Below are 17,423 nucleotides of genomic sequence, written 5' to 3' on the forward strand. Positions count from 1 at the left end.
AGGAGGTCTTATAAAGATGAAAAATCTTTCATCACATCAATAAAGGAGTTATTTTTTTTATTTGCTAGTATGAGTACAGAGTACACTAATTAGAGAATGTAAATGCCATAAATAAATTTCATTTAATAGATATTCAAAAAACTTTTTCAGTATAGTTGGTGGTTTGTTCTGTAAAAGAAAGAATGACTTGAGAGCTGGAAGCATTTTTAGAAATCTTTGAATAACTGGAAGTANTCGAATCATTTCCAATAATTGTTTCACATAAACTATGTGAAACAATAATTGATAAAAATTTATTTTTACAAGAATTTTTCTTCTCAAGTATAAAAACAATATCAGTTTCTGATAAACAGCTAAAATATAGCTTTGATTATTGAAGCTTGCTTAGCAGTGATGATATAATACTAAAATATATTAAGTGGGATTGATTTTGAAGGGGAGATGTGTGTTTGCTAATGCACTGCATGGGACCCTTGAGTGACTTTTTTGACTTTGTGAGGGTGCTGTTTAACAATACAAATAAATAACTATTTAAATAAAAAGTTACAAAAAATTTTAAAATAAAATTTTCTTGCTGGGTTTTAAGTATTTAGAACTTTATATATAAATAATGTATTTAGTAGAAAATGTAAGTTTGTTACTAATAAGTAATTGATTCATGATAGAGATATGTAGATATTATTTCCAAAGAAAATAATTTATGTTTTTGATAATTTTTTGTATTATAGGATAACTGTGTATTGAACACAGTTACTCTATTAAATAGCTTTTTGGTTAAATGCAAATAGAGCCATATTCTTTCTGTTTTATTTTTACTTTATATTGTCTGTTTTCTGTATCTCTGTTTAAAGAAATATCATATAACAAATACCAGTTTTATATATATGATCTCTGAATTACAAATACTATTTTTCAGGAATGAAATAAATTAAGAATAATTTACAATTATCTTCAACAATTTTTAGAACACACAAAAAATTGAATATGTAAAATTATCAATTGCTAATAGTTAATTAATTAAATAACAGACAAGAGAATCAAGGAATTTTTTTAATATTTTGAAAAAGAATATATTGAAATTCCAAATCTTGCTGTTAATTTTTGAAAATGATTCAGTCATCTGAATCTACTATATAATTAATAAAATGAGGACATTCATATTGTTAAACAATATTTTTTACTGAAAACTGTTTGCCGTGAATTTATTTCATATATTTTACATATGTATAATGTTACAATAATTAATTAATGGTCTTACATTTAAACTAAGTACACAAAATCTTATAGTTAAGGTTATCGTAATGTAACAGTTTTTGTGCATAATTCTTCATTTGCTTTTCTGTTATTTTGTAATTTTCATTAACTGTCAAGAAGTGACTTTGTGTTTTCAGGTTCGCTACCAATATACTTGAAATAATCTGTTAGAAATATGTGAATAATACATTAGCTAATTTATAATTTACAAATGATGCTAATCTTGCTTAATTGATTGTCATTCTAAAATCCAATTGCTCAATGTAAATTTTAATCATAAATATTTTCATAAATCTCTAAAAGCTATGCATTTATTTATTTATTTATTTATTTATTTTTTGTGGAACACTTGGGGCAAGTTTGAGGAACATGGATTGAGAGCCACTGGTTTACAATCTATTATATTACTTGAAAGATTATTTGTTAGCAGAAAATTAGTAAATGTAAATATCATATTTTACATTATTTGGAAAAATCATTGAGTTTATCACTGATCCAGTGCATCTTTTTAAAAATATTTGTAGCCATCTTTTAAACAACACAATTATGTTTCAAGTAATGCTATATATTTACAACATTTTTTTGTATTACAGATTTGATTCCTTTAAAATTTTTTGATTATTAACAACTAGTTTGTAACAATAATTAAAATTTTTTGATTATTACTTGTTTTGAAACAAGTAAAATTTATAACAAGGATTTATTTTAAATATTTATTAGTTTAAATGGAAAAAATTTTCTGCTGTTTATTAATTTTTGTCTCTACTATATGATAACATTAAAAACAATCTTTCTTGCAAATGATCTTTTAACACAAAAAATTAGACATTTCATATAAAAATATCTATAAAACTCAAATTTTGAGATAGACAATCAGAGATTGGACTCTTTTTAAATTTTTTGACTGTGTAAAATGAATCTAATTCATAACATGGATTTCCTTATACTTTTAATCATCAAATTAAATTATTTTTGCAATTTAGTCAAAACTATATTTGTCTTTTTTGCAAGTTTGTTATTTGTATAAATTGCTAAAAGTAATGAGTTTCCAAACTTATCATCTTTGTTATTAAAAAATGAAAAAGGACATATTCTTTGTCAGTATCTGATACTGTGCTTTAATGGAAACAAATATCATATCTTTCATTTCTTTTTTGACACTGAATAATTTTTACAAATTTCTCACAACAGTAATCTGGAATTCATCAATTATGTGAAATTATCAAAGGACTTTTATTTATAAGATTTGCATAAAAGGTTAAAACTTTATTTAAAGTTCATGCTCTAGAATTTTATTTGTTTAAGAAATAATACATGCATACATATATATATATATATACATGTATTATTAAAATAGTTTAAATAGTTATAAATATTTATATAAATGTATATACAGTATGTAGGATAATATTGAAATATTTCAGATATGCTGATATATTAAATTAATGTATTTTTTTATTTTATTTATTTACATCTGCAAAGTAATGCTATATAGCAAATGATTACTACCCCAACAATTATAATTGTATATTCTGAAACTGAAGCTTTTGCAGGTTCTTTGTAGAAAATGTGCATGTGTATATAATTTATATAAAATTAAATACACACACAAAAATTTTTTTTGATAGTCTTTATATATATGAGATAACTGTAACTAATAATTAACTTAATAAACTTGTAAATTTAGCTTTTAAATAAATTTATATGCTTTATGAAATAAGATATTAAAATAATTAATAACCAATGATATTAAAATAAAGTTTATACAAAATTTGATGTGATTATATAGAGTAGTCAACAAAACAAATTTTTGCAACTACTTATATATATATATAGATGTGTGTGTGTAAGTTTTACATTGAAAAATGTTCTAAAACAGATATCAAAATAAATAAATTTAATAATAATGTAATACACGTATTATGAGTAGTTGATACTTTAAAATAGTCAATTTTCAAGTGTTTAAATTTTTTATCTAAAAATTGTTAAGAATGTAAAATCAAATATAAAAGTATATACAGTATAACATTAAGTTTACATTTTATTTTTGTTAACTTCCACAAGTACTAAACATATCAGAATACATTTTAATACAAAATGTTATAATAATAATTGATATTCTTAAAATAATAATAATAATAATAATGAAAACATCTGAATAGTAATATAATATTCACCAAAATATCTTTAAATGTAAAAAAATTATTTTGATCATTAATAATTTCTATACATTTTATCAAAGAAATGAATTAAAATTGGTAATATTGCAGCTTTCCTAAAATTTATAATAAATATTTTAAATATTGTCAATGTGATAAAATTGTAAATTTGAAGAAATTTAATAATATTTTCAAGAGTTTGCATTTATACTGAAATAATACTAATGTTTTTATAATATTTTGATTAAAAATCTACTTTAATTCATCAACAATCACAATGATTATTTTTAATTTTATTTAGTAGAAGATTAACTAATATATTTTTCAACATTTTAAAAAGTATTTTAAAGAATCATTAAGTATTTTTATTTGCAAACAATATTAATTTAGTTTTATTCTAAAAAAAATAAATTTATTAAATATTATATTATAATTATAATGTAAATTTAATGAAATAATATATTTTTAAAATAAAAAATAAATTATTTTGAATCTGAAAATAAATGTTATAAGTCACATTCTTATATATTATTAAACTGGGGAGTTTTAATACATAATATTTGAATTCATTAATAACTGTATATTAAAACAATAATTACTTTATAATCATTAAAAACATTCATAAGATTAATATTAAATATGTATATTAAATATGAATTTTATAATTGCTTTATAAAATTCAAGCACAATATTCTTCAACAATGAAAATTAAATAAAATATTTTGTTTTGGCATGACTTTCTCATGCAATGTTATGCCTGAGGTTATTTCATTGATTAGAAATCATACTCTCTCCCAGTTAGTATTGTATCTTTATTTTTATTTTTTAATGTATGACTGAAATTTTGTTTAATTGATTTGAAGAAGTGTGTGTGTGTGTGTGTGTGTTTTCAAATAAAAATAAATTTCTAGAAACTCGAATCATTTCCAATAATTGTTTCACATAAACTATGTGAAACAATAATTGATAAAAATTTATTTTTACAAGAATTTTTCTTCTCAAGTATAAAAACAATATCAGTTTCTGATAAACAGCTAAAATATAGCTTTGATTATTGAAGCTTGCTTAGCAGTGATGATATAATACTAAAATATATTAAGTGGGATTGATTTTGAAGGGGAGATGTGTGTTTGCTAATGCACTGCATGGGACCCTTGAGTGACTTTTTTGACTTTGTGAGGGTGCTGTTTAACCATTTATGATCTTGTTCTTGATGTAACACTGTGAATATATATATATATATTTCATAGATTTAATTTAATTTACATTTATTATTTATTATAATTTAAAATAATTAATATTTTTTTGCAGCTCTGTGTTTCTGTTAAATTTATTTTCAATAAGATAAAAAAATTGTTTTGTGTCAAAACTATAAATATTTATAAGATATACTTTAATGCTTTTCAGCTCTTATTTATAATACTGTTTATGGAAAGTTTTATTTAAAGGATTTACAGAAAAGTATGTCATAATGTAATCAAATTAATATAAAGAAATTTTTACATATTCAGTTTATCTTAGATTATTTATTTTATTAATAAAAGATTAATGCATAGTTTATATTATAGTACAAGAATGTATATGATTTTTAATATTTTCCATGTTTTGCTAGAATTTCTTATAATAATTGGCAAAGTTTTTCCATTTCCAAAAGCATCATTAAAACATTGTGTTTACACATACCATAGTCTTGTTAACTTGTTGGGTATATCTAGCTTCTTGTTTTTAACATAAGAAGTAGTTATAAAAATACTACTCTCTTACTTTATTTATTTATAGATTAGTATTATATAGTAATTTATCATCATCTCTCAATCTTTATTCTTTCATTGACTTATGATAATGAGTATATAACTTGATAAATTTTGAGTTTTCTAAAAAGTTTTTACTCTGAGAAAAGCAATTTGAAGATGATTTACATTATGATAAATATTTCCATCATCTTTTGCCTTCATTGAAGATATTTAAAATTTCATATATACAAGTTTAAAAAGATTATATTTTGAAAAGCCAATGTTTAAAAAACCAAAAATCTTTTTAAAATAAAAACAAGAAATTCTTCTCTATCATTACTGTCAGTTTTTCTAGTTATATTAATATATCAAGTTGTATTTGTTCATAATGTTTTTAAATTCTTGAATCAAATTGTTTTTATTTGTTCTAGAAGTCAGATTTATTTAGAGTTATTACCAATTTTAATTACTTATACAATTTTAGATAAAAACATTAACATTAAATTTATTAATAAGTTTCCAATACTGGGACAAATTAATTTAAACACAAACAAAAACACCTATACCACAACATACCTCAAATTAACACATTTTTACTAACGTTTTAATGTGTTAATTTGAGGTATGCTGGCTTAGGTGTTTGTGTTTAAATTAAATTTATTACTTTTTGTACCAGTGTCATGACAAGACTTTTAAATTTCATGTCAGTTACAGGCTACTGGAGTTCATGCCTAATTAGAAAGGGGTTAAGCAATGTAATTAGCATGAAAACAGTAAAATTTAACAGCACTTGTGCAAAAATCAATCAAGAAAACATCTAAATTAAAGTTATAAAACTGATTATAATTTTAAATAAGTTGGACTTTTAGTAGAATTGTAATATTTAACATTATGAACATACATAAAAGTGAAATATTGATGAGATCAAAATAATGGGCATTTTAAAATATGAATTTAGTTTTTAGTTGTTTGTATGTTTTTATCAATACCATTTTTTATCTACATAAATGTTTATTACAGAATATGAAATATTTAAATTCAGAGCAGGATTCAAAAGCATTTATCAATAGTTAAACAATCATGATTGTAAATTTTTATTATTCAAGGTTTCAAAAGTCTGTTTTGAAGGTAAAAGATACCAAGAACGTTTAGACAAAACTTTTAATGATATTTTGGAAATGAAAAAAAACTTCGTCAGCCATTAGAAGGACAAATACGTAAAAGATACAGATTAATAGTTTAAAAAATAGCTTTCAATAATTTAATAAATAAAAAAAAATTATTTATTGAAAAAGTAAAAAATAAATTCAATAAATTATGAATCCATATATTATGTTGTTATTGTTTATTAAAGGATTAAAAATAATAAGCTATTCCAGTCAACTATAGTTTAATTTGGAATAATATTTTAAAATAATAAATTAATAATTTTTATTATATTTATTAAAAAATTTATTTAAATAAAATAAATTTTNTAATTAAATAAATTATATTTTAGAACATGTGTCAAGAATTTAATGACAATATATATGTATGTGATTTATATATAAACTTTTCATTAGTATTAATTTTTTTATGTTCAAAAGAATAAATTAGAGTTGTTAGCAAGTAGTTGAAAATGAGTTATCCAAACTGGAATAAATGTAACTGTAGTGATAAACACATCTTGCTTATTTTTTCAGTAGGTAATTGTATGTGTTACAAATGTTTTTGGCTTCTCAAAAAAGCCAAAAATGTTTGTATCTGCTATTAGATAAGTATTTGTATATTTTTTAATCATATTTAGAAAAATATATTTTAAATGTTTTATATTGGAAATGTATTAAATTAATTAATGAATAAGAATGAAGTGTGATAAAATTTACTTATATTCTGAAATTTCTTTTTGTGATTTACTTTATGTGTAGGAAACACATGTATTATGATCAGTTGATTATATTGTGTTATTTTTGCAAAATAACAATATATTGGAATAAAATAATTTCAGTTTGTCAAAGCTATTCAATATTACAAAAAATTAACAAGGAATCACATTCATATATTACTTTTACAATGTTCATAATGCTTCATATTTTCATTAACTTATCACAGTGTTTATGAAGAACAAGGTCTTTTTTTGATTAGTAGAGTGTTTCTTGGTTGAAGTGAGTGGCTCTTTTTATACTGCATGCATTTTGACATGGTGAGCTGAACCATAATTGTTGCTCTTTTGTTTTGGTTTCTTTCATCGCCTTGCTGCTTGCTGTATCATGTGCTGCCACCTCTGCCCACTCCCTGCCACCTGCCAAAACATCACCACCAACTGCTCTGCATACTAATTAGCCGCACGTGGTCGAGACCTTGGTCGGCAAGAAGCGCCCCCGTGACCATGCTGATGACCTCATTCTGGTATTGGCCCTTAGTGCTTTTGCATGTAGCTCTCCTAGTCTGCTGTAGAAGTACAGTGCAATTTCATATTATATAGAAGGTGTATTGAATGATAAACAGGGAAATAAATAATTTTCTTGAACAAATAATTCCCCTTGGCTTCAAGCAGCAATATCTGTGTTTTTTGGTTAGATGCATGCAATTGATCTTTATTTGATGCTGTAATGAATATATCTGTAGTATAATTTATTTATTTTTATTTAATTTCTTAAAAATTTTTCTAGAATTTATAATTAAACTAGATATTTATGATTTTGCATGCAATCATTTCAAATAATATAGTAATTTTGACAATTTAAATTGTTAAATATAAAGAATAATGATTCTTGTGTGCATAAATTTTATATTAACAACATTATAAAATTATCATAATATAGTTTTACATAATAAAGCTTGCTACACTTAATTTTAATTTTATTGGTGTCTGTAAGTATTCTAAATAGGCAAAGGTAATATTAAAGTTTATTGAGTGTCAGTTTTTAAATTATAAATTAATTTGAAAAAAATATCATTTAATAATTTGATCATATATTTGGAATATAATTCTGAATGAATTAAACATTATTTTTTATTTATTTATTTTGTTTCACAATTCTTGAAAAACATTTTACTACAAAAATCAGTTTATGTTAAATATGTTTGAATTATCTCCATACATCATTTTGAAATCGCTTTTGCTCATAAAAAGAGAAGTTTTATGCAAATTTATATTTTTGTTTTATTGCAATAGTTTTGATAGCAAAATATAACATTAATATAAACAAAACAAAAATTCTAAATATTAAATGAAGTAAATGTTAAAATACAAGCTTGCTTAAAACATTTCAACTTAATAAAACAAGCATTAACTATTAAAAATTTTTTACATTTAATTCTTGTTTTACAAATAAAGCTGTATTGAATATAAATATGTTCTATAATTAAATTATTTTTGTATTTATAAAAAATTTCATATAAAGTTCAATATTATGTTAAATTCTTTTTTATTTATTTATCTGAATTTTTTGAATTTGATAAATGGTTTCATCTGATACTAAAACTGAAGCTCAATTACAGATTTATTTATAAAAAATCATAATTATAAAAATGTTTAATTGAAAACAAAAAATAATTACAGAAAATTATTTTGTTAATTTTATATTACATTTTTATATTTAAAACACTGTAAATAATCTTGACATTTAAATATTATAAGACTACTTCAGAATTATAATCTGTTTTATGATAGCATGAAGATTAAAACTTCTTAAGTTTGAAATTAACAATAGAGTTATGGTTCTTAATTCTGTTGCTTGAAGCCATATATATTATGAATTATAATTTCTAAAATAATATGAAGTTGCACTTTGTTTCATTGGTGTAGTAGTAAACTGAATAATCTCTTGCACTTCTCACTGGTGGAATATGGTTTTGGAAATGCTTGCCAACCTGCTTCAAGATATAAAGCAAAAATGTTCTTTCCCTTTTCCAGCCTGACTATTTAACTGTCTACAAGCACCACAACACCCCTTCTCTTTATATATTCCTTCTCAAATTAACACTGCCAAGCCAGCTGAAATTTTTAAACAGAGGAAATAAATATACATTATTGGACCAATAATAAAATTAATATTCTTTTGTGTAGAAGAATTAATATTGCATGATCATAATGTTTTCATTAAAATTATACATCAATTTTTATTTGATTGTTTTTTACAATATTTAAAATGTAGTAACCTTTATATTTAGTAAATAAAGGTTAACTAAAATAACTATTATGCATGATCATATTTCACTTTTCAATTTAAACATTAGATAAGTTGGAGCAATTAGTCTGTGGAGAAAGTACATCTGTATGCTTTAACTTTATTGTGAAAATTGATTGTTATTACAAGGATATTATTCTATTTGATAATCTCTACTTTTGTTCTGAGTTGAAACATTCAGTTACTTTCCATCTTAATATTATTGAATCAGTTTTTGATAGAAAAACATTTTCCTTATTATACTAGTAATATTTTAAGAAGTATTTTTTAACTATTTAAATAACTATCTTCAAGTTTTTATTACAGTGTGGAAAAAATTTTAATTTATATCTCAAACCTGTAAAAAATCAGGATAAACAATATTCTAGGAAAATTACAATGTAGAAAATAATTAAATAAATTATATTTTAGAACATGTGTCAAGAATTTAATGACAATATATATGTATGTGATTTATATATAAACTTTTCATTAGTATTAATTTTTTTATGTTCAAAAGAATAAATTAGAGTTGTTAGCAAGTAGTTGAAAATGAGTTATCCAAACTGGAATAAATGTAACTGTAGTGATAAACACATCTTGCTTATTTTTTCAGTAGGTAATTGTATGTGTTACAAATGTTTTTGGCTTCTCAAAAAAGCCAAAAATGTTTGTATCTGCTAGAAAAGTAAGGTGTGTTTATCACTATAGATGGAAATGTTTGCTAAACAATGTTACTGAAATAATAAGATGGTTATTGTATCTTAATATTAGTACATAGTTTTATTTTATCAGTTTTAATTTAGTTTTCTATTTCTTAATTTAGTCTCAGCATATAGTTAAATAGCTTCATTAAAAATAGAAATATTGTACTATTTGTAATGAAGCATATATAACTATATGCTGAGATTGTGTGGTATCTTCACAGGAACATTCTCGTGGTTGTTTAATAGTAGTATTTTTATGTATAAATTTTTAAACTTCATTCTTTGGTTTGTAATTTTTTATTAATGAATGAAAATTTAAAATATATACATGTTAAATTAATTTTTATGATGGAGATTTATGTATAGATGAACTTTCTCCAAAACTGTGCTCTCATTGGTTCATATTTTATAATTTTTTACTTTATAAATCATGTTACTTATGTGAATAAAATATTGGTAAGTTTAATGTCTAAAATTTTTAAATGCATTAAAAATTAAAATATTATTTCATTTAAAAATATAAAACTCTTTACAGATATAACTTATATATTTATGTATTTATGAATAAATATATTATTTTTAACTGAAATTTTTTAATAAAGACATGAAAAATATATGTATTATTTATTTCCTTTGATATAAAATGTTTAAATAAATTTATTTGCATATCCATCTATATTTTATATATCCATATTGTGATGCTTAATATTTTAATTTATTATAAAGGCAGCAATATTGTGTTTTATATATGTGTATATATAAGCTTATTCAGTATATAGCTTATTTTTTAATTTGATATTTTGAATGAATTATTTATCTATTTTTATTTGTTAAGTAATAAAGTTGCAAAACATATTAAACTGTTTTAAATTAAAAATAGATTTTATATTTTTATAGAAAATTAGAATAGTAGTTTAACAAACTTAAGATATTTTATTTATATCAAAAGTTTTCAAAGATTTTATTTCTTAACTATATTGTAGAACTTGCATTACTCTAATGATGACGTTAAACATTCAAAGTATTTAATATAATAAAAGATTTAAAAATTTTTTAAAGAGTTTTGATTTTATAAAGTTTAGGATAAGAAATCATTTATTTTTCTTATAATGATTTATTTTATTATCTTTTATAGTAGATGAAAATAATAACATTATAGATAAGTTTAAACAATTCCAAATTAATGAAAATATCTTGAAGGAGTTTGAAAAAATAATTAAAGTTTATTGATTTATGAATGAGAAGCACTCATCTTCAGAAACATCATAAAAGCTAGAAGCAGATTACCTCTTTCACAAATGAATTTGAAATATATATTTCAAAATTCATTCTTGATGGCAACCAGCCACACAATTACATTGTTTTGTTAATTAATGGTTAAATTGATGATATACAGTAATTTAAACAACAATAATAATAATAATACAATGCAAAATTAATTGATTAAAATGTAAATAACTTAACAGAAATCAAATATTAGCACTAAAACAATGTAAATAAATATAGTTTTAAGGACTTTTTTAGAAATTTGAAACTTGTTCATATTAAAATTAAATTTATATATGTAATCTTCAGAATTATAAAAATGAAATGATAAATAATGTATATAATATGGATCTTTAATAAAATCCAAAAAAAAAAAAAAATAATAATAATAATAAATATTATCAATACAGTTTATCATAAAATTGATACAATTTAAATACAAAAATACAAAAAAAAAACAAAGTTCATTTTCTTAAGCTAGATTTTAAAACTTGTATTTAGAGTTTTAAGCCAAAGATTAAACAAAATTTTGAATAAAAGGATAAATACTTTGAAAAGAAATTGTAAAAATAATTATTTTCTTTTATAGCAGTTCAAATTTAAATGTTTCAACATTGAAACAAATATAAAATTGGAGAGAAGCAGTGGCAGACTGGTAAATTTGACTAGCCCTTGCAATCTATAAGATGTTGAGTCCCCAAAAAAATTTTGATTAAGTGTTTTGAAAAGTATATAATTTATAAAGAGATATAAAAAATTAACCCATTAAATATTTTTTAATAAAAGATACATTTTCACAAACTAACCAAATTACTTTATGCTATATGTATCCAGTTTTATCAATTCTAATAACATGAGTATTAGAAATTCTAAATGATCATGACATAATGATGTTTTTAACCTATTTTCAAAAATTTTTAATTTTGAAAATAATTGCTTGAAAGCAACCTATATTGATGACCACAACTTTAAAATATACTTATAGGTTAAATATAGGTCACTATACATATTACAAAATAAATTATAATTTGGTAATAATTTAAAACAACAATAAATAATTATTTATGTTTTTTGCACATTAAATCTGTATTTGTGTTTGTTCCTATAATTCAGTTTCAGATTCATAAGCTTCATATACGTCTTCAGTGCTTGCTTTTAAATTATTTCATTTATTTCTTAAATCTTTTGACTCACCTCATAAATTGACTTTTGTGACCGTTTCACAATATGTTATAATTAATTTGCATAAACTTCCAAGGAATTTTCTGAATATCCACTTGACTTTGGATCTAAAACTGCTGTATCTGCAAATAGTTCCCCCTTTAAAACACTGTTCAATTAAATTAATAGCCAAATTATGATCATGGTAAAAACTTGTAGCCTATGGGATATTTTGCTGAACTGTTTTAAAAATCCCATAGTTTATAATTTTTGTTAATACTTATTAACTATGCTTACTACCAGAATATATTGAAATAAAATTCAGAATTAATGACAATAAAAAATGACAATACAGTCAACCTCCCTATAACACGGGTTCCTATAGTTTGGATTCCTATATCACGGTGAAAAAATTGCAACAGTATTTGTACAAACATGCTAAAAAAACTCCTATAATTCAGTAAAACGTCATCGCCAACTCTTGTTGTGACAGGATTGCACAAACCGTTGAGTTTAAACGAGAAGCGGACCTACTAAAAACCATTTATTATTTAATGTCCATAAAAATTATATTTATATTAATGGTGTCTCTAAAGTTCAGCGAATTTTTCGCAAAAAAAAATAATTTATTGGGAAGCACGGGAGCTCCATTCGATGACAAGCTCCACGATGAAAACAAGCTTAAGCAACGGCGTAGTCGAACGGTGCACGCTCGGTAAGTAATTTTACAATTTTTTGTTTATAGCATAGTTTATATGGATTATTCCCAAAAAATTATACGTATTTTGGAAATGTTGAGTCGAATTAGTCTAGAATCGATTAATTTTATGGAAGAAACCTTTCAAACAGCCGTAGTCCGTAAACTGCATATGTACCAGGCTGTGATTGGCTGGACTTCTAGAAGCTGGATTCATAAAAACAGGAACATATCTACCGTGTTATAGGGGGGTCGACTGTATTTTATTATTATTTTAATGTAGTGTACTTGAATGGCATTTATTCCATAGAATTCATTCTAGTATATCTAATATGTTATTAATTGTATTTCTATTTCACTTATTTACTTATTATATTACTATGAATAAAAAAATCAAAATCATAAGACAACTATTAAAATAAATAAATAAACTTGTGATAGAAAGTATGAATCAACTAAAGAGTCACATGACATAATCTAAACACTGTAGTCACTGTGGAGTACTTTAATTGTTACTTTGATTATTTAAATTGTATGATCTTAACTATGCTTGAAAGATCTTAAAACAAAAATTGGCTTAGAGATGTTTATTGGATGACCAGTTGTAGGTAAACAACAACATGATCCATTGACAAATAAAAGTAAATGAGTTTGCTGGCATCTTTGTATCTTCGTCTGACCAACACATACACACAAACAAGATTCCCTATCATGTGATGGACTTCCTGACCATTGATTGTCCAGGTTAATCAATTTGAAAGAAGGAAGAAACATGGAAGAAAACAGAAGTCTAGAATCTAATAGGAAGTGATCTGTAATTGAAGGGTTGTGGGCATAGGTCATTGCATATATGTACTAAAAAATTCTATGGTTGTTTCAGATATAATAATAATAACGAAAAAAGAACTAAGGTTACAAACTTCTGTCTTGCTAAGATGGCTACTAACAACGGACTATACAGTAGTACAAACAAATGTGGCAAATACCCTTAATACTTAGATCTCACATTACTCTGAACCACTCTTTTCCAGATGACCCCTCTTGCATTACAAAAGGACAAAGTGGTGTTGACTTTCAATATGTACTATATATCAGTGTGCTCAGTAGGTGCTATAGAAACCCCATGGCTTCATTGGAAGGTGGAGCTCCTCACTTGTCAATTTTATATGTATTGTGTAAATATATTGTAAGAAATGATCTCTTGAAGTATGGTATTGTAAACATACAAGTATTAGTTACACTTATTACAAGTGTTTTGAACTTGTAACATTTCCTGTACCAATTTTAAATTAGCAAATAATAATTTGCTAATCATATTACATATAAATATATACAAACTATATTTTATTTGATACAAATTTTGCTTCTTAAATGATGATCACTTTTTCTTATTTATTATAACCTTTTTATTTAATCACTTAAATAATAATTATCGCATTTATTTTTACTACAAAAAACAATTACAGTTAAATAATAAAACAAAAATATAATTTGATTTTCAAAATTAATATAAAACAGTCATGACCAGTCATATTTACTCTAGCCTACCAGGCAATTTTCTGATTGCCTGATGCTAGTCCAAGTAAAGATTTTAGTTGTCTTTCAAATTTCATACGGTGGCTGCAGATTCTGTACTTTTAAAATTTGGTACTTATAATTCTCTCAAGTTAATCATAGATAGAATGCACACTGATCTTTCTTGTAATTTTTATCTTGTTATTTAATGTTTATCTTGTATTTTTGTCATATTAAAATCATTAGAAGAATTCTTAAATGATGTTTATATAGATTATATGGCAAAAGTTTTGAATTTTTTTTAATTTGTTAATTTCAGTTAAGGTATGTAGAGATTATACAATTTTTGCATAATTAAATTGGATAGAATTTTAGCTATAAAGAGTATCAATATACAGAAATATATATATTAATCTAATGTTTCATTTTGGTTGAGTACACTGAAAAGCTACATGGTATATACTGTGTCCAGTTGATATTATGAGATACCTATCACTATATTTGGTTTTAAATTATTTGTATATTTAGAAAAAAGTTTAGCTTGTAATATTAAGATAGTATAATTGATGATGCTTTCTGTTCAGTTTGCTGCTTTGAGTTTGAGTTCTACTTTTACTCTACTTTTGAGTGATCTTTTGCTAGATATTTCTAAATTATTAGTTAATTATTATTAAGCTTTCTATGAATTGGAAATTAAAAAAATATATGAAGTTCACAGGACACAGCTGCACCCTTCTGAAGATTTTTCCTGAATAAAGCCAGATATCTCATATGGTAAAAACTTTTGTAAGGCATATTGTTTCCATTTTTTGCTCCCCTTCCACGATTTTTGGATCTTCTGTTGAATTCAGTTTAACTCTCTAGGACTATTAACATCTATCATGAAAAAATTAACTATTAGTAATTACTGTACTCTTTAAATTTAATTCCTGTGTTGAAAATGCATATTAGCATAGTTATTTTTAAAGATTTACATTATAACTCAAACATTTAGAAGTATTTTAAGAATTTTGTATGAAAATTAAATGTTTTTCAATATTTATAGAAAAATCATAGTGTTTACAGAAGTATTATAAATTAAATTATAAATTACAATAACATAAAATAATGTACATATTGCTTTAATTTAATATACTTTTAAATTTACTTAATATTTATTACTAATTCTAATAATCATAAAGTAATTTTTGTACAGTTTTTATTGTTCTAGTTGTTATTAGAATGTATTTCTCATATTTTGATCATTAGAATATAACTTTAGTTTTCATTGGATATGATATGATTGAATTTGTTAATTTAATATATAAAACAGCAATTGTTTATTGATTTTGCAAATTTATTTGAAATTCAGGAATTGTGTAATTAGAAATAAAAGAATGATTTCATGAAAAATTAAATATATTATTGACAAATTAAATAATGAAAGAATCCAATATAACAAAAAGTAGAAAAATGTGTAGTAATAAAGTACTTATTTATTAGTCTATGAATTTTGTTTCTTATATTAAATATTCTTGTAGTAAAATTGAAGACAGTCTGCCCAATAAGGGACTACCATTTATTAAATATTTTTAATAAATTTATTTTATTAAAAAAATAATCTCCATCGGACGAAAAATTTACAGATTCTTGTAGTAGTAATAAATTTTAAAGCTAGCTAGTTCAAAAACTGAACTATAACTGTACAAGAAGATGGCTCAACTGGTGCCAAATGCATTTGTTAAAGATTTTTTGGTATCCATACAAAGCAATGTTACATGATTTACTGATTAAGAATATTGATTTGATTTATTTTTGATTTTCATTATCATTATAATTTTTTGATTTTTTTTGCTACTAAAAATTGTACTGGTTAATGAAATTAAATTTTATTATTATAGTACTAATAAAATATTTTAATATCTGAAATAGTTTTCACAAGGAAAAATTTTTATTTTTAACAGAAAATTAAACATTTTACTATGTCATTTTTACACTGATTACAATTAAGCAAATTTACAAATACAGAAAATGTATATTATATAGTACATATGTTTTTCAGAAAAGTGTAATTTAAAATATTTTTTAATTTGTTAAAAATAGATTAAATCCATAGCATCATTAATGTTTTATATTCATATGAGATAATTTTAATATTGGTTCTGATTCATTTTATAACTGATTCAGAACTACATTTTGATGATTACAAAAAAAATTCATAACCATCTTTTAATCAAATATGTTTTCAGAAGTGGTTCTTAGATTTGTATTCAAATAAGTTTTAGACCATGCAATAAACATATGTAATGTAACAATTTAATTTTTAATATATAATTACCATAATTTTGTTATCCATAGGCTGTGCATTTAAAAATAAATCTGAAAGCAGGTGTAGATTATCTGCCAATTTTAACTTGCAGTTATGAACATATCAAACAGCTTTTCATTTATCTTATCAAAGGCTTCTTTAGAAAATATAAAAAATATTATACATATTGCTGACATATTCATTTACCATTGCAATTTTTCTTGAAATCACCAAGACACACACAAATATATCACATTTATCACTGAAAATAAATGGGAGTGAACTAGAAGTGGCTTCTATTTCATTCCCATTTATTTTCAGTACATCAATCCATTCTTTAATTGATATTATAACGTACTAGTTTTCTATTGGATAGAATAAATTTTTATCCAGTGAAATTGTTATTGGCTGAAATATAGAAGATTGACCTTAGATCTTGAAAGTTAATAAGTATTTGTTAATTTTCATCTCTATATAATGATTCTCATCAGAG

General features: G+C 23.0%; 1 protein-coding gene across 6 annotated transcripts in view; it reads left to right on the forward strand.

Moving 5' to 3' along the window:
- LOC111627986 (muscleblind-like protein 1) overlaps positions 1-17,423 on the forward strand; it is a 198,943-nt gene that overhangs the window by 133,392 nt on the left and 48,128 nt on the right. For 4 of the 6 annotated variants that reach the window (XR_002757099.1, XM_023371691.1, XM_023371694.1 and 1 more), the window contains one exon: positions 7,469-7,534. The exons of the other annotated variants lie outside the window; for them this stretch is intronic. Coding sequence is in view for 3 of the 4 variants with exons in the window: in XM_023371691.1 (XP_023227459.1) it covers positions 7,469-7,534 (66 nt within the window). In the remaining variant the exon portion in view is untranslated. The remainder of the gene's footprint in view (positions 1-7,468; positions 7,535-17,423) is intronic. 6 annotated transcript variants of the gene reach the window in all.

Source organism: Centruroides sculpturatus, unplaced genomic scaffold (genome assembly GCF_000671375.1).
Source record: "Centruroides sculpturatus isolate CEXI.00-Female unplaced genomic scaffold, Cexi_2.0 scaffold487, whole genome shotgun sequence".
NCBI lineage: Eukaryota > Metazoa > Arthropoda > Arachnida > Scorpiones > Buthidae > Centruroides > Centruroides sculpturatus.